General features: G+C 32.7%; 1 protein-coding gene across 3 annotated transcripts in view; it reads left to right on the top strand.

Moving 5' to 3' along the window:
- LOC129218138 (poly(rC)-binding protein 3-like) overlaps positions 1–27,485 on the top strand; it is a 222,178-nt gene that overhangs the window by 111,534 nt on the left and 83,159 nt on the right. For all 3 annotated transcript variants that reach the window (XM_054852352.1, XM_054852350.1, XM_054852351.1), the window contains exons 5-11: positions 8,125–8,241; positions 12,055–12,183; positions 14,183–14,311; positions 16,004–16,120; positions 21,118–21,147; positions 23,933–24,011; positions 25,788–25,959. In XM_054852352.1, the coding sequence (XP_054708327.1) occupies positions 8,125–8,241; positions 12,055–12,183; positions 14,183–14,311; positions 16,004–16,120; positions 21,118–21,147; positions 23,933–24,011; positions 25,788–25,959 (773 nt within the window). The remainder of the gene's footprint in view (positions 1–8,124; positions 8,242–12,054; positions 12,184–14,182; positions 14,312–16,003; positions 16,121–21,117; positions 21,148–23,932; positions 24,012–25,787; positions 25,960–27,485) is intronic.

The raw sequence follows: 27,485 nt of genomic DNA, 5'->3' as shown, positions 1-27,485 counted from the left end.
AGAAAGCCCAATGAACTATGTTGTTTGTTTATACTTAAGCAGAGAAACAAATTAATGATTGAGATTAGAATGCTGTCCTCCCCCCTCCCCCCCTTCCAAAGTTTTGCCGATACGAAATTTCCTTCCCCCCCCCCCCCCCCCCCCCCCCCCCCCCCCGTTTTTCAGTTTTGATATATTTATGGAGGGAAGAAATTTTAAATGTCGGCGCGAAACTGGGGTTAAACCATTACAATATTTTACGTGACAAATTATAAGAAACTGTACGCATATGAACACGGCACATATAACTTTTTAATTGAAAGCGAAAAATAGCCCTTTTTCATTGGTTTGCTTATTTTCTAAATTAATGGGTTTTTCACAAACAACACATAATGAATTGAAAATATATGAAATACGTGTGTGGATATCCGTGCTTTGCAGTAATTTGTTAGCTGAAAAAATTTTTGCAATTAATTTAAGCAAGACTTTTAATGAGCTTAGTCCGCGCTCAACATGCGCATTCGTTATGGCAAATTTGGGATATCCGTGATTTGACATCGAGTAAAGTTGTATAGATCTTCTGACACATTCAGATTTAAAATATTTAATGGCTTTTTTTTTTTTTTTTTTTTTTTTTGCTTGGTGATAACATGCGTTATTTCGTTTTTTAAATGAACTTTTAAACAAAACTAGGAATTAAACAAGACACAAAGACTTCTATCAAGAAAAAGATAAATCACCAAACAATTAAAATTATCCCATAAAAAGTAAAATAATCCACAATTTAAGAAAAAATGTAATTAAACAAAAAGTGAAAAGCTAGATTAAAATAGCCCTCAAGCAGTAAAACATTTAAAGAAACCTTCATGAAAATGTTGAATAATCTGTCAAATAAAGAAACTGTAATAAAATTTATTGCAAAGTTGTAAAATACTCGAAAACAATATAATTTAAAATATAGTATCTTATTATCCAAGAAGTTTTCTTTGCAACAGAGAGGATTCAAGAATCGCAATAAAATTTAAACCGCCCAATTCTTGCAAATTGAACATAGAATTTTAATAGAAAATAACTTGACATAAAATAAGGCTAGCCATTATTGTTCCTTAAAAACACAAAACAGCGTTGTTTCAATTGAAAATTTTCTGACTTGAAGTTCTCAATTCTAAAAATACAGACAAAGTAATAATATCAATGCAAAAAGATGTGATATCTCATCAAAAACAACCCTGTTGTAAAAATTTCCCCGCCAAGAAAACCTTTAACTTTTCCGCACAAAAAAGAAAACCTGCATCCTAAACCCAAAAACCCTCAGCCAAAAAAAGTTATGATATCTAGTTTGCCCGCCAAGTATCTGTCAAACTATCATCCTCCCTCTTCTCCTTTTTCATCACAGCTACTTCCATTAGAACCTCCTCCCACTTTCAACTCCTCAGAAATATGGATAGATCTTTTAAATTGTTTATCTTGTTTGGCGGGAAGCTTTTCAAAGTGAAGTGGTTGCTTGGTGAGCAAAAAGCTTCCCGCCAAACAAGATAAACAATTTAAAAGATCTATCCATATTTCTGAGGAGTTGAAGGTGGGAGGAGGTTCTAATGGAAGTAGCTGTGATAAAAAGGAGAAGAGGGAGGATGATTGTTTGGCAGATACTTGGCGGGCAAACTAGATATCATAACTTTTTTTGGCTGAGGGTTTTTGGGTTTAGGATGCTGGTTTTCTTTCTTGTGCGGAAAAGTTAAAGGTTTTCTTGGCGGGGAAATTTTTACAACAGGGTTGTTTTTGATGAGTAATAATTACGTCAATTGGAGCAATTTCAACAAGCAGGCTTAAATAAAGGAAAAAATAGCGTTAGGCTTCCCGTCAATGTGCAGGAAAGAGCAATTTTATGCCTCACAATTTAACTTTTGACGTCTTTAGCTTTTTTTTTTTTTTTTAATTAAAAAAATGTTATCATTGTTACTGATAGGCCTTACTATCCCGTTTTAGGGATTTTCTGGAAAACCGAATTAAGGGAGTCAACCCCCCATAGGGGGCGAAAGTACCCCTATGGGAATTCTTGAGCATGAAAGGACGGACCTCTGAGCCAAATTTGGCAAAGATCCGATGTAAATTGAACTTGAATATTCAAAACGCCCGTCGGGGAGAGGGGGATCAAAGCCCTGAGAGGGGGAAATCCCCATGTGAGCTATTCAGCACCAAAGAACCTCTGTGCGCAATTTGGCATAGATCCGACGTAAACTGGATTTTTATTAGGAAATCCCCTTCAAATGTTGCACGCGGTCACACACGTAACGCTCTAATGTCACGTAACGCTAATAAAATATTTTTTGCTGCTATTGTATGAGCTTTCGAAAAAAAATACTCGTGGAATACTTACTCAGTATACTTAGACACATGCACAAAAAATATTGTTAATTTATCTTTTAAATCTTCACAGGAAATTAAAAAATAGTATGCGGTATAGCTAATTTTCAGATATTCTGAGTCACACACGTAACGCTGCGTTTGAAATTTTATAAAAAAATTTAGAATTGTCCTACGAAAATAAAGTTGCCACCTAAAACCTCTTACATATCTTTTGTTCTTCATATCTTCAGTAGAAACGACTCAGAAATATTTTTTAAATATCATACTAGTTTTTACTGTTATTTGCAACGAAATGGTGTCAAAAAGTAACACACATAACGCTGGAATGGCCCATTGCAAGCTATTATGTGATCATTATAGAAAATTTATTACAAGGTTTACATTTTTTAATTTAATTAAGAATTCTTCATTTACGAAAATTAGTTCTAAGGCTACACAACATGTAGTGGCACATGAGAACAGTTCCCATATCATTTCCGTAACACTAGTAGTAGTGTAAGTTTATTATAAGTGTTAAAACAGGTGTAAAGATCTATAATTATTATTTTACTACAATCAGTTTGCAAATTTATTGCTAATTTTTATTACTTATTAGGAACTATTTATTTATTTATTTAATGTTTTTTTCTTTTTTTTTAAATTCTTTTGTTACTAAACAGTTGGGCCTGCAATTTAGTGGTATATATTCAAAATAATATTATATATTATTTACAAGAAAAACACAAAACATTTTCCTTTAACTGAAAACTGAAGTTACAAATAATTTTAAAACTCATCATCATGTGCTATACAAACCATAAACACACTGTATAAAATGAATAAACGTTACATTCCAGTGATCAGAACATGCTACGAAACTTGAAAATTAAACAGTGAGCGGAGTTTTATAGTTCTGAAAAAATATTTCCTTGTTGACAGTCACATTATAATTTAAACTGACCAGTGGTTGAAAGTAGCGCGCTACAAGTAGCGACGCTACTGTAGTAACTACATTTTTGAGTAGTTTGTAGTGTAGCGCACTACTTTTAAAAAAAGTAGTGTAGTGAGTAGTTAACTACAAAAAAATAGTAGTTTGTAGTGATTTCTGGAAGCTACTTTTAAAGAAACTGAAAAAAAAAAAAAAAAACAAATCAAGTTCCAAACGAATTTAACTGGCGCAAATTTTACACAAGTGCATCAGCGAATGTAATGAGAAATAAGACTCAGAAAAATACGAGCTGACCTCAGGCATTTCATTTTGACGCCATACGTTCTATCTGTTCGACGCCATTAGTTTGCCGTCGTAATTTTCTTTGTTTCACCAATACTTATATTGAAAAAAGCACTTATTTTCGCGAAAATGAAGATATCGGTGATTTCGCGAGTTGAAAATTTGGTGAATTTTATATGAACAGACCGAAGATTGAAAAACAAAAATATTTTAGCGAGGCTTAAATTTTCGACAGTATTCACCAAGTAAAAAGAAGCTACTGAAACTATTATAGAAAAGGATGAAATTGAACTGTTTTGGAGGACTTACAATAAATTCGAGCATTATAGTGTATGAGAGTATGATAACGGATATTTTTCTTAGTGTCTTCTGATGAGCTAATTTATCAATCTTTTCTTGATCAATCCTCTTACGGTGTGTTTGTGTATTAGGGTGTCCCCCCCCCCCAAAAAAAAAATCGAATGTTGATTTTTCAAGTCGCACACTCTCTTATATTTTATCCTTTTACGTCAAAAAAAAAATCATATAATTTGAACAACGGCAACAAGTGCCGATTATGTCTGAAAGTGTGAACCAGCACTTGTATAGTGCTAGGCCAAATTAAAATAAAATGTTTTTTTAGAAACTCAACATTTCTGTTGATAAAACGTTGCTCCTATACCCCACATATGCACCACAAAAGTATTTATTCAAATTAAAAACCATTTAGATATCCCACACATGGCCTAACATTTATAGTTTTCCTCAAAAAATTAAGTTTTTGATACATAAATTCAGATATGAAAGATTTTATGAAATTATCAAGCTGAAAAATATAAACAGTAAAGTAGAAAAGTTGGTAATTAGCGTTAAATAGAATTTTTTGTTTTCCTGCAATTTTTAAATCTCCCACATAGCACTCAAAGATATGGATTTTTTCCAGGTTGAGTTAAATTTTCCATTTAAAATATGTTATTTTTTTATTATTCGTTTGTAATTGTTGATCTGTAAATGTGTTCGCCAGTAATTTTTGAACTGGATATTCTATTTAAATTTATATGTAATTTTTTGAAAGATAACTGAAAAAAAATCAATTTTTTAAATAAAATTATAAATTTTAGGTCAAGTGTGGTATATCTATTTTTTTTTTAAATTTGAATAAAAGTTCTTGTGGTACATGTGGGGTGTTGGGTACAGGGGCAGCGTTTTATCAACAGAAATTTCGAGTTTCTAAAAAAAGCTTTTTTTTTTTTTTTTTTCTCAATTTGGCCTAGCATACAAGTATTGTTTTACACTTTCAGGTGCAAGTCGGCATGGGTTACCGTTGTGCAAATTACATGAAACTTTTTTTCATGATTGTTTTGACAGAAGAGGAAAAATACAAGAGTGTATGCTACTTAAAAAATTGACTTTCATTTTTTTAAGGGACAACCTATTGTCTATGCTTCGTATTTACTTATTTTTTGGAACGTAGCGAAGTAGCGACTACATTTCAAAAGTAATTTGTAGTTGCTACATTTCGAAAAAAGTAGTTGTAGTTAACTACATTTGTAACAAAGTAGTTGTAGTTCGCTACAAAAAAAAAATGTAGTTTTTCCAACCACTGAAACTGACACAAACAAACTTTTCAATGTAATTGGTATTTACGTATATGTGTCATATTAAAAAAAATTTCGTTGAAATATGACACTAGTCCTACATTTTTCAATCTTGTCCGTATGTGCCCCAGGCATGTTCACATGTGCTCCCTCTATAGGGATCTATATGAACAATTGAAAACGTTTTTTAAAAAAATCCATAAAGTAAAGAAATCATCTTTTTAAAAATCTGAAAACATTCCAGGACTCAAAGAAAAGGCTATTCAATCATGGGAACCCTGTTTTCTGTGAGGAATTGAAAATACACTTTTGCTCTCAGAAATTTATAATATTTTTTGAGAAATTTAGAAATGAAAAAAAAAATGTTCACATGTGCCCCTTTTCCCCCCATATAACAACAGTAGGATAACTTACTGTTATTTCTGGGCTTAGATGTCTTACCGTTGCTCTGATGGGACGATATATAAAGCTTAATGTACTAAAAAGGAAACTAGAGCAAATAGAGTTATATAATAGCAGCAAAACTTGTTTCTGAAACAAGCGCTGAGGATCTAAATCGGGAGTTGGCAACCTTTTTGCACGAATAGGCCACACTGATTAAAAAAAGGGGGGGGGGGGGTTAGATCGGGGTCTGATATGGTTTTGCGAAAGATTAATATCATTCGAGCACATAAAATAGCACGATAAATGACCCTCTTTTTTAATTATTTAATTAATATTAAAAAGGGAGAAATAACGTTATTAAACAAAACCTAAAGTATATTGAAAAACAAAAGCAATAGTCTTCGTTCTGAAACTATTTATAGTAAACATAACGTTAATAAAGCAAACTTTTCCGAAAAGCTTTTGGCATGTTTTAGAGTTACAAGAAAGCTTTCAGCGCTATTCGGAAAAAATATTTTAATGAATAGAACGAAAGATTTTTATACAGTTAATCGGAAAATAAAATGCTAATTTTTTTTCTGAAAATGAGTAGTTAACTGAAGATAAGCAGTAACTAAAAATCAATAAAAGAGAGCTGTTCAATTACGTGAAAAGTAACAATTGATTAACTTTATTTCTAGATTAAAATAAGGTGCATTTTCTAAATTTAAAAATTATTTTTATATTTAGCTTTATTGGTCTTCAGCATTTTTCTCCTTTTTCGTCAACGGGGTAGATAGACATACAAAATAGGCCGTATGCGGTCCTCTTGCCTAAGGCTGCTGACTTATGATTTAGACCAGCGTTTCTCAACCTTATTTGACCCGAGGACCGGCAAAGAGTTTGAAAAAAATTGCAGATCGATTATTTTATTTTCTTAAAAAAACTCCTTGCTTTGCGAATTGTTGAAAACATATGAATTTTTTAAGGATCAGTGACGTTTTTCCTTATTTTCTTTCCCGTATTTCTTTTATCTTTTCTTCTTTGCCATAAAAAAAAGTCTTTCGGCTCGAGGACCATTAAATATTTGAAAATGTTTGCAAGCGACTATGGTTTTGCTTTCCTTTTTCACAAAATGTAACAACAATAACAATAATAAAGACAATAAATGCATATGAAAAAACTTTTCTTAGTGTTAAAGATCTGTTACAAAAAATATTTAAATGTTAAGAATAAGATAAGTAATTATTGTACTACGAGTAATATAAACAGAAGTAATAAACATTGCTGAAAATCATTGAAAAGTGCAAAAATTAGCCACAAAATTCAAGTAAAAGATGTCGTATAGGATATTTGTTTTCCATTAATATGGTGTTTGCTTTAAAAAAAATAAATAAATAAAAAATAAAATAAAAATAAAGTGGGCGAGCAAAATCTCGGAGGACCGGTTAAATTTTTCTCTGGACTGGTGCCTGTTCGTCAGACCACCGGCTGAGAATTGCCGATTCAGACAATCATGTTGCGCGTTTATCCTCATGAAATGATAGGAGATTTCGTTGTGAATTTTTACAAGTATAATTTCAGTTTCATCCTTTTCCATATCCATTTCCTTTTTCACATTAAAATTTTTCCTAAAACTTATGTCTGGGTTGTTTCAAATTAGAGAATCTCAAAATTGCTCTTTGAGAGACGAGCGTATGAAAACTATTTATAGGTTTTTATGATTTACTTTAATCTATTTGAAAATGCACATTTTTTTTTTTTATCTTTGCACATTTTTACACAATTCTATTTGAAAATGCACATTTTTACACCTGTAAAGCAAATTGATATGCATTTTTTTTTTATCATTTATCTTTCTGAAAAATCTCATAGGAATGATTTTCTAGTTTTGAAAAATTGTGTCTGTTGTCACAAAGTGTCACACTTCGCCTTCCTCCTTGTCACATTTCACGTTGTTTCTTAATAGCATAATGTTATAAAAAATGCGTAATGTCCCACTTCTCGTTCTCCCCTTCCTCCTCCTTGTCACAAACTGTCACAATTTCACTGCCCGCCCCCCCCCCCCCCCCAGAGCGTGACATCATTTATAGTGAGCACCTTGCACATCGCTACACTTTCGTAGGACGTCTAGGAGGCAAAACTTGAAACCAATCTGTCTGTTCTAAACTTACTTGCAACGAACCAAATATTTCTCCAGTTATCACAGATTGTCCGTTTGTGTCTTAAATTTAGGCTGCCAGAGTCTACGCAGAAAGTTGCGCCAGCATCGTCAAAATTTTAAATACTTTATTTACTTTTTATTACGACTTTGTTTGATGTTTTTGTGATATAATTCAAGTAAACCAACCATCTTTGAAAGTATCCGTTAACATTTACCAGAAATGACTTTAAATGCTGAAAATTTGATGAGACATAAAAAATGTGCTCAAATTTTTTTTCTAGATTTTTACCTCCGTCTAGTCCAGCTTTCGTTAATTAACCCTTCATCCTCATGATTTTCAATATTTCCTGAACATTTTTAACCACATCTTAATTTAGGTCCACTTTTTTTATAATGTATTACTGTATTGTTGCTTATGAATGCATTGTTGCGTGCTGAACTAAATTTTTTCTTTCTAATTTCAGAGTGGCGCCAAAATAAATATATCCGATGGGTCCTGTCCCGAGCGAATAGTTACAGTAACCGGGTGCACAGATGCCATCCTAAAGGCATTTTCCCTCATTGCGAGGAAGTTTGAAGAGGTAAAATTTCAATTTTATTATAAGAATGTTTAAGTATAGTAACACAAAAAAGATGCTATAAAAAGCTGCTTTTGTTAATTAGCAAAATGAGGTAATAATAATAAATATTAAAAATCCGTATAAAATCATAGTAATAAATAATAATAATAGCAACTTTACAATGATAATAACAACAGCCCTTTGTAATTAGAAATACAACCAGCTAATGCAGATACATATTTTTTCCGCAAACACGCACACACAGACACACACACACACACACACACACACACATACTACAGTGGGAAGGTAAAGGACAGTACAATAAAGCTTAGGTACAATAGAAAAAAAAGAAAAAGAAATATGATAAATTCGCAGTAAAATTTAGCAATAGTTAACTGTTATGAAATTCAAAGTTGAAAATAATAAGATGACAACAAATTAGAATAGAAATGTAAATATAGAACTTTTTATCAAAGTATAAAACACGTAGAATGTCCTATATTCTGGTTTTAACTCAAAAATAAATGAAAAAAACATGAAAAAAAATGAAAAAAAAAAAACACTAGAAAAAAATACGAATTTTAAAATAAATTATAGAGGAATAATCCCATGGAACTCCCGATTTGTTCTAAATGTTCATGCTTTTAACTTTGTTCCTCTTTAGCCCCTCAGAAGAGTGTTAAAGTCGGATTTTAATGCTCCCTTTCCCTAAAAATGATGGAGGAGGGGAAAACGGTGGTTGTATTTGGGTTCAGGGGGTCATTTTACAAAAGAATAAGCAAGAATTGTGTCAGAAGCATTTTGAAGGAGTATTATTATTTTTTTTTCCCGCGCAGTATTATTTTGAAATTATATTGGAATGACTAACGATACTCTCATTCTGATCACGACATGTGTTCTGCCGTGCTAAGCACAAAAGTGGTATCTGCAGTTGAGTTGAAATTGAGAAATTGTCGGGATTGCTGTGCGACTTCTACGCACGAGAGTTCCTAAGGCTTTGCGCGACTGGAAAACATTGACTGAACCTGAAAGTTTTTTTTTATTTTCTATTTAATTTTCAGTTCGACTGAAAAAATATTTCGTCTATTTTATTCAAATTCTGATTATTCATCAAATACCGAAAAACCCATAAAAATGTATCTTTTTCATTATTTTGGAAAATTTTGTGGCTTAAGCGCGACCGGAAGATATTAGCTGATCGAAACCAAATTTAAACACAATGTTTTGAGGCTCTGTTTAAAGACGTTACAAACTATTGCATTAAGAAAACGTCTAATTAACAAATTTTTTTCAAAATCTCAAAGTGATGTTTCTTTCATATTTTGTCAAACTTTAGGCCCTATGCGCGATCGGAAGATGTCAATCGATTTACACAATTCTTTTTTTCCTTTATTTGTCTTTATAATTCGCATTTTTTCTGCGCTATTACAACTTCGAAATGAAAAAATGAGATTTTTGGCCCACCCTATTATTTATATATGATTTAGTTGGGGGCTCCGCCCCCTGCTTGTTTCATTTGCCAACGCCAGTTGTTGCTAACGAGAGTGATTACATCATTGATTAAAAATAAAAAGTTGATAAAAATTTATTTTGTTTCCAAAAAACGACATTACTTTCCAGTCCTACATTTTTATATTATTTGGTAGGAGAGATGAACTCTTGTTACAAATTTCTACTGAAAGGGAAGATTGCGCTAGCCTGCAATGAAATTCTTGCTTCCGATGTTTGAATGCTGTCGCCGTAGTTTTGGCTCGCTCTAATCAAATACGAAGCCAGAAGGAGCACATCACGCACCATTTATTTTTAAAGGGAGGGGGAGGAGAAAGGTTAATTCGGTACAAAAAAGAAGTATAATTTCGATTTTTTTCCTGTTTTCAACACAGTGAATAAACATTAATTTTTATAATTACTTCAATTTTCAAATTTTTCGTAGACGTCTTAAAAAAAGAAAAGAAAAACGTTTTGTTGCAGTGCCCCTCATAACTCATCAGTGGATCATCTGAAATCAGAAAACAAAAGTGATTTTATTAGATAATTAATTTATGCAGGTAACTACGCCGAGTTCGTTTTCTTTAACTGATTTTTCAATTTTTACGGCACTTAGAAGTAAAAACACCGGTTTTTCATCACAATAATAGAAAATTTTGCTTTCTTCATTTTTAAATTACGTTAAAATTAAAAATTATATATATTCAAAACTATGCCTTGTTACCTACATAAAGTTATTAGCTAATGAAGTCATTTAGGTTCTTTGATTTCAGGTAATCTTGTGATCAGTTATGAGTGATACCGCAATGAAACTTTTTTTTTGCCTTGAGACGTCCGCGGAGAAACAATATTCGCAGCTCATTTGTCATAGAAATTGATGAAACTTTTACAGAATATTATTAAAATGTTATTTTGTTCTGAAGTAATTGTAGAAATAAATGTATATTAACTGTGTCATCAGAAAGAACGACTGAAAATATTTTTTTTTTTTTTTTTATCGAAATAACTTACCCTTAAATTTATTTTATTTTCCTTACAGCGAAATTTCGGTACGTGCTAAGAGTAATTGTATAACTAAATTCAGCCAGCTAGCCTTGTGCATAAAATATCATTTTTTCTTATCAATAAAGAAGTATGCAAATGCTTGTGATGAAATTCGCGTAATAATACAATACATGTTAAGTGATTTCACAAAACAAAAAAAAAAAAAACCTTACGTGATAAAAGTAAACGTATTGATCATTCGGATTCAGTACATAAACATTATGTTAAATTGCATTTTTTTCATTTTGGGTAGCAAAAACAAGTTTAAATTCTCAGATTAGTGTTGCTAAACAGATTTAAATTTCATTAGCATTCACCGTGACGGGTTAATATTGTGAAGGATGGTTTATCCCTATTAATAGTATTTTCAGAAAAATCCTGAAACACAAATCTTTAATCATTATTTGAATTTTTGTAATTAAAATTTTAAATAACTGAATGTATTGTATACCCTCTTTTTTTTCCAATTATGCAATTTTTAGGGGTAAATTTCACCCCGTTAAAAGTGTGTGTGGCCGGAAAAAAAAACACCGGAATTTTTTAAGTGTTCTATCGATGTGCAAAGTTTTGTTCCATTCAGTGATTCACACTTGGGTAGGGTCACTTGTTAGTTGTTTCCATTGATCCAAGCCCCGTTCTATACATTTTGAGCCCTCTGCAAACAAATCTGTAGTTCCTCTAACAAGAGGCCAGCAGTGTCTATTTGCAACATCAATAAGTCTTAGTTCAAGTTTTTTGATTTTTTTTTTCAATACCTTGGGCCGTTGGCTCTTAAGAACGTGCCCCCTCCCCCCTCGCCGCACTGCATGGTGTTCGGGTACGCAGATCCGGGCCAGCATTGACCTCAGAGTATTTATGGGTTAAATTATGGATGACATGAAACCACCTAAATTGCACAGCAAAAGTAGCTGCGGAGGAGAAATTCAAAAATGAATGATTTTAATATCCTTCCACATGACAAGTAAAACTAGTTGAAACCATTTTACATTTGTACACCAACTTTTTTCAAAACGTCATCTTCAAAAAATGATGACGTTTACTCAAAAATTTGGAAACATGCGGAACTCTCAGAAACTCTTGTTGCCTAGTCTACTCACAATTAGTTAAGTTTCAAAAACTACCACAAATGTGGTAAGCTGGTAAGAGAGTTTATTTATATCTACCCCACGTTTTCTTTTTACCTACAAATGACCCTACCTTATTTTATATATAAACCTAAGGAAATGTTTCGTTGCTGTATTGTTCATTCTAACGGAACACTAATAAAAAGCATTTACAAAAACTATCTTCCATTTTTAGGATCTTCAAAATACCACAGCTGGAATCAATGTTCCAAAACCTCCAGTCACTTTACGGCTCATCGTCCCTGCTAGTCAATGTGGTTCTCTAATAGGAAAGGGTGGCTCAAAAATCAAAGAAATAAGAGAGGTAAGTAAAATAAATTCTTAACATTTCAGCAATTCAGTTAAATACTTTTAGGCATAAAAAGTAAAATAAGAAATAACGTTAAATAGCACAAATTGCAGGTTACTGCATAGACGTGTTTCGGAGTTACAAGAAACGCCTTTTCCATAGCAAAAGAAATGAGCTTCTGGATGAAAAGCGTTCCTTGCAAAGCCGAAACACGCGTCTACAGTAATCTGCAATTTGTGCTACTTGACATTGTTATTTGTTACTTTACTTTTCACACACACACAGCTATTATTTTTAACACGTAAATGATTTTTGAAACACATTTTTAAACATGCTCCTTAGCTTTCAACTCATGTTTCAAATATTGTTCACATAATATTGTAGTGCACTGTTTTTGTTTTATTTCAGTTGCCAAGAAAATCACTTGTACGTTTCGAAATTCTTTTTTTTTTTTTCGCTTAACCGTAAAAAGAAGGCTGCCCTGTTCATAAGTTGAGTAGCGTTAATTCGAACTTGCTTAAAGGAAAACTCGGAAAAGGGGATTTACAGAATTTTATAATCTAAAAAGTTTTTACTGGTACACAAAAATCAGTTGTTCTTGTTGTGTGCTTGTTTAATGCATTGCACCATTATTGTATTAAGAAACCACAATATAAATAGCGAAAATTCTTTAATGTAATGTAGTACATTATATAAACAAGAGATTAAATATAAATAACAGATAAATAAGTTTACTTTCTGTGTATAAAATATTTATATTGTGTGCACTTAACCTATTTTTGTGCTGCAAGATCATGTGAAAATAAAAGAAAAATGGAAATTTTTGTTTTATTTTGCAATATTTGGGAAATTTAAAGAAATTACTCTATTGAACTAAAATTTGAGATATTAATGTTACCTAGAGTTAACATTTGCACCACCAAGCATTTTCAAAATTATATGATTTCAATTTTATAAAAAAAGTTCCAAAAAGGTCGTTTTTTTGCACTTTTGGGCTTTTTTGAGGCGATTCAGGAACCTAAAGGTATTACCGTTAAATTTTAACAGTATTGGTGCTAAAAGGCAACTTTTGAGACTCCAGGCGTTTCGAAATTCAAAAATTAATTTTTTCACTCTGCGCTAATCCTCATGGACATAACAGATATAAATTTCTTTTCAAATCAAATAATTTCGTCTGGGAAAAGTAGTGTCTCAAAGTTTTATAACTTAGAGACAAATACTAAAAAGTTCACCCAATTTTAGTTACAGTAAAAATGTCCTATTTTTGAGTTAGATGACATCAACTTTGATGAAGATTGATACTCAAGCCTCAAAAAGTGAGTTAAGTGTTCTTGAAAGTGAAAAAAAAAGGCCACAGTTGGTGCTTAAAATGGAGATTAAATTCATTTCAATAAGTAGATGTTTCATGTTTGAAGTCTAAGTGTAATCAGGGCTATGGGTCAGTTAAGTCAATGACCCACGACTTAACTGACCTTTTTAGGTTTGAACAACAAATTTCATCACAGGTGACATCTCCTAAATCAAAAATTTTACATTTTACCTTCAACAGAACTAGTGAGCATTTAAAAATTTTTGGTCAAAATTTTGAAATTTCGGGGCCATACTTCTCCCAGAACATATTATTCTACTTCAAAAAAAAATCAGGTAAATAGAAATTTGCCATTTTTGGCAGGTATTAAATTTCACTCCGAGAGAAAAAAGGGCAAAACTAGTTTTGGGACAAATTTCATGACAATGGATAACGGTTCTGGTGCTAGGCGAACCCACGTCTATAGACACCCATTCAAACTTACTGCTCTATTATTAGTAGGGAAAATCTATAAATAATTTGAATTTTTAAAATGCTGTTTTGTAGAATTTTGAGTAATGTTGGAGTAAATTATTAATGTTTTTAAAAATTACATTTAAAATAGGTGAAATTACGTTTTCTTTAAATAAAGAATTTATTTAAAAAATGGCTATGAACTGATCCGGATACTTTAACAATTTTCCGTACAGAATACTTTTTTTTCAGGTCACTGGTGCCTCTATTCAGGTGGCTAGTGAAATGTTGCCAAATTCGACGGAACGAGCTGTCACACTTTCAGGAACGGCAGAAGCCATCAGTAAATGCATCTATCAGATATGCTGCGTTATGATGGAAGTAAGTTGCATTTTATTTGTAATATTTACACTCGATTTTACAAACTTTTTATGATCACAAAAAAAAAATTAATAAATAAATAAATAAAAAACGTAAAATCGAGAATTTTAAAATTGAAATACGCCAAAACTAAGGTACTTTAAATGATACGAATATTTTTAGGAAAGATTTTATTGAAGAAAAGGACTCGGTATCGAACAAATTGAATGTATGCTATAATAAAATTAGTATTTACAATTAAAATTATGTCTTATGCTCTTTCATTTAGAAATCGCTCATCAAAGTAATTGTTGCATTTTTTATACATAATATTTGAAGGAAACATCATTATATTTTATCAGCAGTAAAAATCATTTTTTCATTGATTTATGCCTCATTTAAAAAAAAATCTTATTCTGGAGAGACAATGAAAACAATTAATAAAATCCGCTAATACGGGGAAGGTTGATTAATCCGTTTCAATTTATTTTTTGTACAAACAAAATTGTAAGGGGGGGGGGGCGCTAATTGAGGTCATGCATATCAATAAGGCCATCAACCCATTTTTGATCTAGTACAAGAAATATTCGCGAGATTGTGGCTTCATTATCATCAGAAAGCCTAACTGATAAATCGTTATCAGCAAGCATCATGAGGCAAAATTGTAGCAAAAGTTATTGCAGAAGAGTGATACTCAAACTACTTGATTTTATTTTACAGTAAATTTTGTTTCTTCATGGTTTACTGTAGTTTACTAGTGTAAAGAAAAAAATATTGCGAAAATAACGAATTATTATGGCCCCGAATGTGACGATTGATGTTTTCCTTTTCCAATGAAGTAAACATTTTTAATAATGTTCTTGAGTTTGTCAAATGTAGTTTAGTATGTTTTTGCATTGAAGTTAAACAATTTTGCAGTTTCTATAAGTTTGATGAGACTTTTTGGCGTTTTTTTTTAATTTTTTTTTCTTCAACTTTGCGTGAAATAATAATTACTCAGAGCCGGCTATATTGGAGACCTATCTATAAAATATTTTACTCCCTTGCCCTAACAAGACCAAATCGTCTTTCTTTGTGAAAACTGAATTTTCACTTGGAATTATTTTCTTCTTACTTTTTAATGAGTGGGTTGATGAATGTTCAAAATCCGGAGTCAATTGAATCATAAATGAGCGAGATAATAAGTAGGCCATGAACCTTAAGAAGGTCGTATTTGGCCCACTTATACGTTAGCTGAACTGAAATGGTAGCGATCTAGTTGGCTGTTGTAGTTTTAAAAAAATTTTCAAACTTTATATTGAGCTCGTATAGAAGAGATTTTTTTCGTGTTAGTTGGTAAAAAAGCAACAGCAAGCGCACATACATCGCTCCTTCTACATAGCACTTATGGAAAAATATTTGCTAGTTATTAAGGTTTTTCTGAAATCGCGATTTCTTTTGAGTTAGAAATCCAAAAAATTGAGAGTTATCATTATAAACATTTCGAACTTAACGCGCAATCAATGCTTACTTGAGCCAATTATTAGTATTTGGAGAGAATATTTTTTTGCCGAGTTAAGAATTTTTTTTGTTTTGTGTGAGGAAATAGTACGTAAAGAAATTATCTGACGACTACTTGACAAATAATTTTTCTTAATCATGGTTTGCAAAGATTTTATTGGTAAACACGTTTTCTTCGAATTTGATATTAATTTTTATCGTTTATCTTAATAGTCTCCCCCGAAAGGAGCGACAATACCTTACCGTCCAAAGCCAGCCATGCCCCCTGTCATCTTTGCCGGAGGTCAAGCATATACTGTGCAAGGGCAATATGCAATTCCACATCCTGATGTAAGTAAAACTTACTATTACTGATGTACTTACTAAATACAGTAAAACCTGTCTACAACGATACTGTTGAGGCCTGAAAAAATAATGTTATAGACAGGTTATCGTTATATACAGTTTGATTATTTATGCTGACATTTTACTGGGGCTAAGGAAAATATTGCTATAGAAATGTTTCTTGTTATAAACAGTATTGCTGTACACAGGTTTCACTGCACTAAAGGAACTAAAACTACTTTAAATACTGAAATTAAATGACATACTTGACTTTATGACTGTAATACTCATAACTTAGCGGGATAAGTAATCAATCAGATTAGTATTGAAAAGAAAACAGAGCAGAAAAATGAAAAATATCAGATTTGAGATTATTTCCTATTTTCACTAAGATGTATTTATCTTATTTTATAATGCTTATCAGCATCATATAGTCATGACAGCTGTTTACTTAGTAACTCTAAAAAAAGGATGAGTAGGGAGTATTTGCTGGTTATAGGGATTTCCGTGGTTTCGTAGAAGAGTCCAGATATTGGGAGTCGAGATCGCTTATATATGTGTGTGTAACCTAATATTAGTGTTAGTAACCTTGGCGAATTTGGCGATAAACAATGGAGTTGCGGAACTATTTTACTTTTGAAAGCTACCTTTAATGTAATTTTGATGTATCTTTTGTTTATTTGGCAAAATATTTTAAATCGCAAGGAATTGTATTTAGGTTTTAAAGGGTGTTAACGCATTTTAGTTAAAGAATGTGATTATAGATTTTATAGCGCCAGAAAAGGGGTGTGGGGGAGGGGAGGGGGGTAATTTCAAAGTTTTTTTTTTTTCCTTTTCTCAAGCGATAACTTTTCTATAGTTAAATTATTTTTCATATGGGGTACAGGATTTCCTTTTTGTCCTACATGTGCAGTGTTTTTTAATTACATTGTTTTTCTGCCGGGGAATTTTCGCTTAAACGTTTTCGTTAGATGGATCTAATTGGTCGGAGTTCGCTTCGCTTGCTAATTGGGTGGGTTAATGTAGCACGATCGCGATTTTTACGGTAAACAATAGAGTTGCATGATTATTTTACAATTTGAAAGCTACTGTTAATGTAATTTAATGTCTTTTTTGTTTATTTGACGAAATATTTAAATTGCGCATTTTAGTAAAAAATTTAAAAAAAAGATTATTTTACATCTGAGAGGGAGGCGGGATTCTTTTCAATCAAATGACTTTTTTTTTCTTTCATCTTCTATCGGATCGCTAATCGATCGGAGTTCACTTCACTCGCTAATCGTCTGGGCTACAGTAGCAGGGTCACTTGGAGAGTTTGGCGATAAAAAAATTGATCTGTTGGAATTTTTAACTTTTGAAAGCTACTGTTAATGTAACTTGATGCCTTTTTTGTTTATTTGGTAAAACATTTTTCATTGCAAAAAAAAAAAAAAAAATCCGCTTCCCTCGCAATAGGGCTGGGTTCCGGTAGCGTGATCGCTTATCAAGTTAGGCAATAACAGTAGTTGTAGGATTATTTTAAGTTTTAAAGCAACTGTATGGGTAAATTAATGTTTTGGCGAATTGTTTTCAATTCCAAAGAAACTTTTGATTTGTTTTTAACGCAAAGGAAATATACGACCTTTTCTTTTTCTTTTCTTTCTGACGACGATTTTCGAATGTCTCACGGGATTTTTTTTTCTTTCTTTATTCATTAGACAGATGGGACAGCTAATCAATCGGAGTTCGCTTCGCTCGCTAACAGCTGGGTTTCTCGCTTGGCATGGGTAAACAATCGAGTTACGATAAACAAAGGAGATGTTTTTACATTTGGAAGATACTTTTTGGTCTCTTTTTTGTTTATTTTTCGAAACATTTTAAAATGCAAAAAAAAAAAAAAAAAAAAAACTGCTTCACTTGCTAAAATGGTGGGTTATGGTAGCGTTGTTACTTGAGCGTCTTTGATGAACTATACAGTTGGAGGATTATTTTAAGTTTTAAAGCAACTGTAAATCTATTTTCAGTAAGTTACCGCCCTTTAGCCAGGGCTGAGGCAGAAATGCATGACATACACCGCCAGCTCAGTTATTCCAACCGAGGACTGCGGAAAACCTCTTAAGGAAGCCAAGAGTGCCAAACAAACTGGTAGCTAATATAGAATTAGCACAGACCAGTCTGGTCTGTGCTAATTCGATATTAGCTACCAGTATGTTTGACCCTCTTGGCTTCCTTAAGAGTTTTTCCACCTCCAGCTCAGTCACTTCCTATACCGGGTTGATGAGTGCTAATAAGCACGAAACTACAGTTATCGGCTGGAATGATTGAGCTGGTGGTGTATATCATGTAATTCTGTAAATCTAATTTAATGTTTTGGCGAATAGTTTTAAATTCCAAAGAAACTTTAATAGTTTTTTGTTTTTTTTAAAACTATGTACGCATTTTAGTTTTAAAAAATTATCATTTCACATCAGGAGGGAGGGACAGACATGGATTTTTTTTATTTAACGGACTCCCTTTAAATTTTTAGCACAGGCATCGCCGTAAGGGTACTGTTAGTAATTATGTAAAGCAATAAGTAAACAGCGTACCTTATTTTGTATACAAATCTAGCTTTCACTTTAATGCTGGGGTTCCAGATTTTTCAAAATGCTTAAAATAATGCTACAGTTATCCGCATATCTTCTATGACGCACAGAATGCGGCTGAAAAACACCGAGGTTAAAAGTTGTAACTCAGTAGAAAGAAAACAAATGTTTTCTTGTTGATTTAATACTTACATAGGTATAAAACTGTCGAACGTTTCTTTGGCTTTAGTTAAAAAATACTTTATAATCCATTTCCTACTGAGTTTACTATTTTTACCAACCACGTTTTATTTGAATAAAGGTGATAGGGAAAAAAGAGAAAAAGGGGGATTTTTTTATACTTGAAACGTATAAAAAATTCTGATTCAATGTTTTAACATTTTTTTTTTAGTTTTGAGTACATGCTCTATTTCAAATACTATTTGAATGATGTTAAAAGTTGTCATGCTAAATTGATTTTACCAGATATTGTGAGTGCATTAGAAGCTCAACAGTTTTATAGGTAGGGCGACAATGTGATTTTTGTCTTATCGGAATATGTTATGATAGTAAGTGTACTTCATGGACGGGGGAGGTGGGGGGCTAAAAATGACTGTCGGATTTTGAAAATCAATACAAGATAAACGGTATTCCGATAGAAATTTATTGTTTGCAGCCTTTCACTCAGTGGCGGATCCACTGGGGGGGGGGGGGACGATTGGGGCGATCGTCCCCCCCAAAAGGTTTGTAAATTCAAAAAATTTCCGGTAGAAGCCTACCAAACTCTCCCCCCCCCAAACACATCACAAAAAACGTCTACAGCTGTAGTTTTAAGACTTTAAATCCAAATTTTTTCCAGGGGAGAGTTCCTGAACCCCTCTTTCCAATGTCATCAAAGATCGTCAGAAATTTAGAATTTTTAGAGCTTCAATTTCGAAAAATTCGCCGGAATCGACATTTTTTTCCGAAAATGTCGTTAAAGAGAGCCTTCAATTTCGTTTTAAAGATCATCTAAAACTGCGTTTTTGGAACTTCTACATCGAAACATTTCTGAGGGAAAATTCTGAACCCCATGTCTTCTGCTTATGTCATCAAAGGTGGCCTACAATTGCGTTTTCAGGACTTCAATTCCCAATTTTTTTCCGGGGGGCCCCCCAAACCCACTGGTTTTCAGCATCACTATAGATATCTAATATTGCATTTTTGAAGCTCTAATATCAAAAAAAAAAGAAAACGACTGGGGAGAATTCCTGAATCTCACCCTCTCCTTTCAAACCATCAAAGATAGCAAACAATTGTTTTCGAAAATATACCCTTAAATTTCAAAACTTTTCTGGAGAGGGACCTCTAAGCTCCCCTTTCTCCTACTAACCACCAAAGAGTCTAAAAATGCGTTCCTAACAAAAATTTTCGGGGAAGAACCCGCAAACGCTGTTACTTATGCGCAAATAACAAACCAGCTCAATCAACAAACAAATCCATAACTGTCTTCAAATTTGATTTACAAATGCAATTTTTGTATTTCATTATGCTCGGTACGAAAACTGATAAAAAGAGATCCATCTTGATGCTGCAACCTTTCTTTTATGAGGAAAAAAGTACAATTGAGGATCTAAATGGCTACTGAAAATACTTCACGAGTCCTCAAACGAATCAAAAGTTGAATGGTTTAATTTGGATAATAAATCCAAAATATTTGTAGAAATTAATTTTTTTTTTCTAATTTTTTATTCTTGATACTCAAAATACTTGCAACTTTCCTTCAAAATCTTTGAATGATACACATTATTCGAAAAAAAAAAAAAAAAAACCCGAAAAGACATCACATGTTTAGTTCTTAAAATTTTTATTTTCATTAGTCACTCCCTCCCTCCCCTATAAAGTATTACTCCTTCACCCCTACCAACAGGATCGTCTGGATCCGCCACTGCGTTCACTGGGAACACCAAGAAATTTTATTCACCACATCGCACAGAAGTTATTATTTACACCAATAGGTAGCGCTGCAGGTATTTCAGACCAGCTGGGCCATTGAATCCGTGATACCTTCATTGTATTTTGCCGTGCGGTTTTCCCCAAATACTCGAACAGATTACGGAGCAAAATATCGAATGAAGATTTCTCGTATTCATTTTTCTCTACATTTTTCACATACCTGCAGAGCCACCAGCCAATGAATACATTTCTATCAAGTACTGGTTCTCTTTTATTGAATCTCAAAATCCATCTAGCATTTTTAATACAACTCCTGTATCGGCAAAATGTATTTGTGGATGGGGAGGGGGGGGGGGAGACTTTGGAAAATGTAAAGAGTTTTTTCTTTCCCGTTTGAGTGTGAATGTTCTTTATTTTTGACGATGACCATAGCACTATTTCTAAATTTTAAACCCAATCATTTGCAATCGTTTGTAAGTATACCCTAAATATAAACATTCAATTAATATTTGCTTCTAATTTCAGTGTCAAGGTGTGGAGCTTATGAATCCACAGGTGAGTTAGTGGAAAGAAATTATTTTCAAATATTTATTGCCCGCTTAAGAGTAATTTTTTTTTAAATCTGGACAAAGTGAATGGAGGCCTGATAGTTGGCACCTTCAATTTTCCTGAAACTTTCAGGATATTTTACTAGTATGGTGATAAGAAAAAGTAAAGCTTCTTTCCTCTCTAATTTGACTTGTTGGCCCTCGAGTGGAGGTCAAAGTTTAGAGTCGTGAGAAAAAAGAGCCAAATATATGATTGCTTTGCTTCAAAAGCAGTGAGTGAACCGAGTCAATTCTTTTAAATACGGATACTACTTGATACTAGGTACATTCTAGTATAATTATTTTGGTGACTCACTCACGGCTTTGAGGGCAAAGGTCCATTGAAAATGCAATTTTTTAAACTGTTTTTGCCTTGTTTGGGCCCGGATATCTGCTAAAGCCGTGAGTAACCCCCGGAAATAAGTACATGAACAACGACTCAACACAGTATAGTACTAAGAAAAGCATAAAATAGCTTTCGTTTTCTCTTGGCTTTAGTAGTTAAAGGGTCTCGAAGTCGATAATTTTTTGAAAATGGCCAAGTTTAGAGGTCTTGTCTTGACTTTAACTTTGATCGCGACGGGTCAACAACTTTGGGACATAGCTGTAGTTATAGTTCGAATGGTGTAGTTTACGGTCCAGGTGTGAAATCCATGGTAACTAATCAACTTTTTTAATTACGCGGTCTCAAAGTTGATAATTTGAAGCAAAAAGAATCACAGTTTTAGGTCAATTACTCCAAAACGTCTGAGTCAATAACTTTGAGCAAGAGCTGTAATTATGCTCTACGTGGTGTAGTTTTAGACTCATGTCAGAAATACATGAGATCCTACTTAATTAAACGGTCTCAAAAATGATGTTTTCAGTATAAAAGAGCGTTTTTTTCACGAGTTTATATGCGTGCTATTCAAAATATTATGAGCTCTAACTCACATAAACATTAGAACGAATCATCAGCCAAATAACTTTAAGCTCCCAAAATTTCATGCTTCCAGTCTAATAAAATTTTCCGTAACCTTGACCACAACATGACAGTTCATCTCACAAAGCTGATCCGCCATTTTGGAGATCCTAGATCCTCCGAGTTCAGATCTCGGAAGCTGAAAATTTGCATAGGTTAGTTTCAAAGACATCTCTACACCTCTGTAAAATTTCATCCCATTCTGGGATGGCAGGGGCAATTTTAAAAGTTTAGGTCAGTTGACGTGGAATCACTCTGATATAACATTGTGACAATTCACATGCATCTTTGGTTATTTTTGACTTCATAATGATCATAAATCAATGCTATATTTTAGGAAGAGGATTGCAATTGGGTAAGAGATTCAGTTCATAATTACAGTAGAATTTGCATATACACTACTTAATAATCAAACTTTTATAAATAAACAAATTTATTAAATTTGGCTCAAAAGCAAAAACATAAATGCAAAGTCAAAAAAAAAAAGTTTGTTATACAATAAAAAATGATGAGGGCGACATGTGCATAATATCAGAATGATTCCACGTCAACTGACCTGATTTTTCAAACTGCTCCCACTCGATCATCCTCGAATGGAATGAAATTTTATAGAGGCGTAGAGACGTCTTTGAAACTAACCTGATGCTAATTTTCAGCTTCCGAGATCTGAAACCTGAGGATCCAGGATCTCCAAAATATTGTGCTCCAAAATGGCGGATCAGCTTTGTGAGAAGAATGTCATGTTGTGGTCAAGGTTACAGAAAACTTTATTTCACTGGAAGCATGAAATTTTTTGAGCTTAAAGTACATTTGGCAGTTGATTTGTTCTAGTACTTATGTGAGTTTGAGCTCATAAGATTTTGAGTAGCACGCATATAAACTCGTGAAAAATACGCTCTTTTATACCGAAATCATCGTTTTTGAGATCGTTTAATTAAGTAATATGATTAGATCTCATGGTTTTCTGACATGAGTCTAAAACTACACCACGTAGAGCATAATTACAGCTCTTGCTCAAAGTTATCGACTCCGGCTTTATAGAGTAATTGACCTAAAACTTTGATTCTTGTTGTTTCAAATTATTAACTTTGAGACCGCGTAATTTAAAAAGTTCATTAGTTGCCATGTGTTTCTAACCTGGACCTTAAACTACACCACTCGGACTATAACTACAGCTGTGTCCCAAAGTTGTTGACTCTTCGCGATCAAAGTTCGCGATCACCTCTAAACTTGACAATATCGACTTTGAAACCGTTTAACTACTAAAGCCAAGAGAAACGAAAGCTATTTTATATTTTTCTTAGTACTATACTGTGGTGAGTAGTTAATGGTATAGTACTTATTTCCAAGGGTTACTCACGGCTTTAGCAGATATCTGGGCCCAAACAAGGCAAAAAAAGTTTAATAAATTCCATTTTTAATATTTATATACTAGAATGTACCTAGTATCAAGTAGTATCCTTATTTAAAAGAATTGGCTTGGTTCACTCATTGCTTTTGATGCAAAGCAATTATCTCTTTTTTTCTTGACCTTAAACTTTGACCCCTACTCAAGGACAAACAAATCATTTTTTTTTTAAAAAGAAACTTCACTTTTTCTTATCATAGTACCACTAACATATCCTGAAATTTTTACGAAAATTGAAGACATCAACTATCAAAAGTGTCCAGCTTTAAAAAAAAAAATGACTCTTAAAATATATTATCTAGAGAAATATTGCATTATAATTATAATTAGTAGTATTCAGGCACTTTTTTCTTTAACTAATAGTAAAATTACATTTTCTCTTAGCTGACTAAGCTCCACCAGTTGGCTTTGCAGCACGCTCCATTGCTACCTGGGCATAGTGTAGGAACACTAAGCCCACAAGGTAATCATAAACATTAAAAATATATTGGGTCATTCCATAGCATTCCATAGTAAGATGTGAAAAAACTTTTTTACATGCGGAAATCGCTGTTAGGTAAGAAAAAAATAGCAACGCTGCATATGCAAATCACGAACTACAGAAATTACTAATAGAAGCAGAATGAGCCTGCACACAATTGAAATAGAAAAAAAAAATTTCATCAAAGCGACAACAGTTCCTAAAAAAATCAATTAATGAAAAAGCAGGTTTTAACAAATATCTGTGACAAAGTATGAGAGCTTGCAATAAGTGAATATTAGCAAAATATTGCAATTAATGAAACACACTGAAAACTGCAACTGAATTGTCAAAATTTTTAAGTAGGAACACTTCTGGCATGAATAATACACTCTATAAACAAAACTAAACGGATACTTTTGATGTAAAATATGTTTGTTCTTTCTGATTTCTGAAGAAATACGTGATAAAGTGTTCTGTAACTTTTGTGATATGACAAATCGAAAGAAGGAAAATGATATTTTATCGTCCTCTGTAATAGAAAGTTAGAACTAAAGTTCATTCACTGGAAAGATATAGATTAGATGTAAACACAGGGTTGCGCCATTTGGCGATCTCAATCATGTGCTTGGCTTGAACAAGAACAAATTGGTACCAAGCAGACGACGAATGCGAATCCTAACGGGGTTAATGTTTTTTTTTTTTTTTTAATTATTATTTTATTCGAGAGAAAATCCTCAAACAAGGCATAGCGGCTAACAATCTTGAAAGCTTTTTGTTTACTTCCGTTCTATGAATTCTGTGAACAGAGCTCAAGCTATGAATTTAGTTATTCTATGCAGTTTCATGAAAAAAGCACATATGTTAACAAAGGTGAAAACATTTCTTTCAAAAACACCAGTTTATTTCTTATGTATCTGTCTTATAAAGCACAAAAGCTCTAAAGATCATTGAAAGCAATAATACTAGTCATTTCCAAATTTGATACACATGTTGTAATATTTTGCGGTTTATCAAAACATTTTTGTTATTATTAAGTGATAAGGCTTTAGAAATCAACATTTTAATTATGAATTACGGTTGACTGTTAAGGTCAAGATGTCAAATGCACGCGAGGCAAAGTGAAATAGTTAATTTCGTTTACCTATTAATTAATTAATTGAATCACTTACGCATTCATTCATTAATCAATTCGTTATAGTCCTTCATTTACTAATTCACTTATTTATTTATTTTTATTCACTTATTTTCTTATTCATTCACTATTTTATTTACTTGTTTATTTTTCTCATACATACATTATTTTATTAATTTATTTACTGTCTTGCTCTTTCATTAACAGTTCATTTATTCAGTCATTCGTTTTTTTTTTTTTATTCATTCATTTGCTAAAAAACATTTACCAGAAGTAAGTACGAAATATTTCTTCAAAAAGATATCTTTACTATCGTTTTGCTCCCAGTATGGAACTAGGTCACAATTATTTGAAAGTATTAATTTACTGCCAAAGTGGAAAAAAAACTCGGTACAAGTTTTATTGTAAAATACATCTTTCTTTTTTCATGTAACTCTAATTTTCAAAACAAATTTCCAATTCGTTCATTTTGAGAAAGGTAAGTTATCTTAACTGTTTCACTTTGCTTTTATTCCCCTATTTTTAATAAGTATCATTATTATGTACAACACACATCATTTCAGTTCCTAAATTATCTTTCATGCTCGATGATTTTTTTTTTATACTTTTCTATTTTTTTATAAGATTTTTTCCTTTTGAAATAGGATCACTCTGCATCCCTGCTCTAGCCACTTTGGCAGCCACCAATAGCCTAAGACCAGGAACAGCAGCCACCGCTTTGGCTAGCGTCACCACTACCACAACAGAAATGAACATCCCTAACGATTTGATAGGGTGTGTCATTGGCAAAGGAGGGGCCAAGATCAATGAAATTAGGTAAAATTGAAAATTAAGGCTCGTATTCTATCAGCATTTCTTACCTCAATGAAACTTCAATATAAAACGCTTCAAAGTAACATAAGTCACAGGGCTTTTTGCAAACTTTCAACCCGGAATAAAACCTCCAACATACGTAGTTTTTCTTCTACAAATTTTGTGGTTTTACCATTTTATCCACACATTTCTTTTCGTATTTCTAGAATTCTCAGTAAATTTGACTTTCGCGTAATTTACAGACCCATAAATAAAATTTCTTTTTCCAAACTGAAGGACCCAATCCAACCACTTGATCAGTGAAGCATATATCACATTCCTTGTCAATGTAATATTGGTTACGTGGGACAGACAAGGCGTTCACTTAAATTTCGTTTTAAAGAACATGAAAACCACGTTAAAAAACAGGAACTGAACAAATCTTCAATTGCTAAACATTGTTGGGACACAGGGCACAATTTTGTCTTTTCGGAGGCCAAGATCATTTGCAGACCTACAACAGTAGGTGAATTTCTGGAATCCTTTTACATTCATAAAAACTTAAATAATCTTTGCAATGAGTCTTTTGCTGTTCCGCATTTTTCTCCAATCTTATTCAATCTTACATGTTAGAATACGTCATATTTTGCCTCAGCACTCGCTGATACCTGATTGGTCAATGTTTTTCCGGTTACGCATTTAAACTCTCCCTTGACCTTGATTCATCTATTTGTTCATTTCGCACTGAGGAAGGAGGCTATTGCCTCCAAAACATGTCTGCGCTTTTTAAAAACTTTTTATCCTTTTTGTGCTTTTAAACGTTGTTCCATTTTCATCTAATTTACCTTGCACAAAGCTACCGCTTTTCAATCTAACATAAGTTCTTTTACATCCACATGGTTCATGTGTGATACATGGTGTGCATATGCGTACATGATACACTTTGTACAGTGAAATATCGATAAAAATTTCTGTTGATTTTTAAAGGCTCTTCAAATTCAAGTTTTGAAATGAAGTCAATAGGTGCATCATTGATAGTTCGGTTACGAAACTAAAGGTCATAATTTAAAGAGATGACAAAATTTTCCCAATCAAACAACTTTCCCATATGATGTGAGGATATTAAATGGCGAGCCACGAGAAGACACTTTCTCTGACATGAAACTTGTATGTTAATTCCTCAGAAAAAATTTTGAAGCAGCAAAAGTCAACCTTTTTTCATGAAAAAATCTCCGCGGAAACTTGTAACCTTTTTTCATTGTCACCTGACAATCTTCTTAACCCTATACGCAAAATTTCTTTACCGACCATTGGTTGTTACTGGCTTAAAACGGTTCCCGGCAAGAAAAGAGATAAACAACATTCGAACTCAATTAAAACTCTACGGCGCTAGGGAATGTCAAGTGGCAATCACACAAGAACACGTTTCACGTTGAAGGCTGAAATATCAACCCTAAACTTTTCCTGCTAGATATCTGATCTATTATTAGTTCACTCCGTTGTTAATATAATGCCTGTTTCCTGTTTTACAGCGGATTTAAGATTTGTTG

The sequence above is a fragment of the Uloborus diversus genome, chromosome 3, assembly GCF_026930045.1.
Source record: "Uloborus diversus isolate 005 chromosome 3, Udiv.v.3.1, whole genome shotgun sequence".
In the NCBI taxonomy this organism is placed as follows: domain Eukaryota; kingdom Metazoa; phylum Arthropoda; class Arachnida; order Araneae; family Uloboridae; genus Uloborus; species Uloborus diversus.
This window is presented reverse-complemented; position numbering and strand designations above follow the sequence as displayed.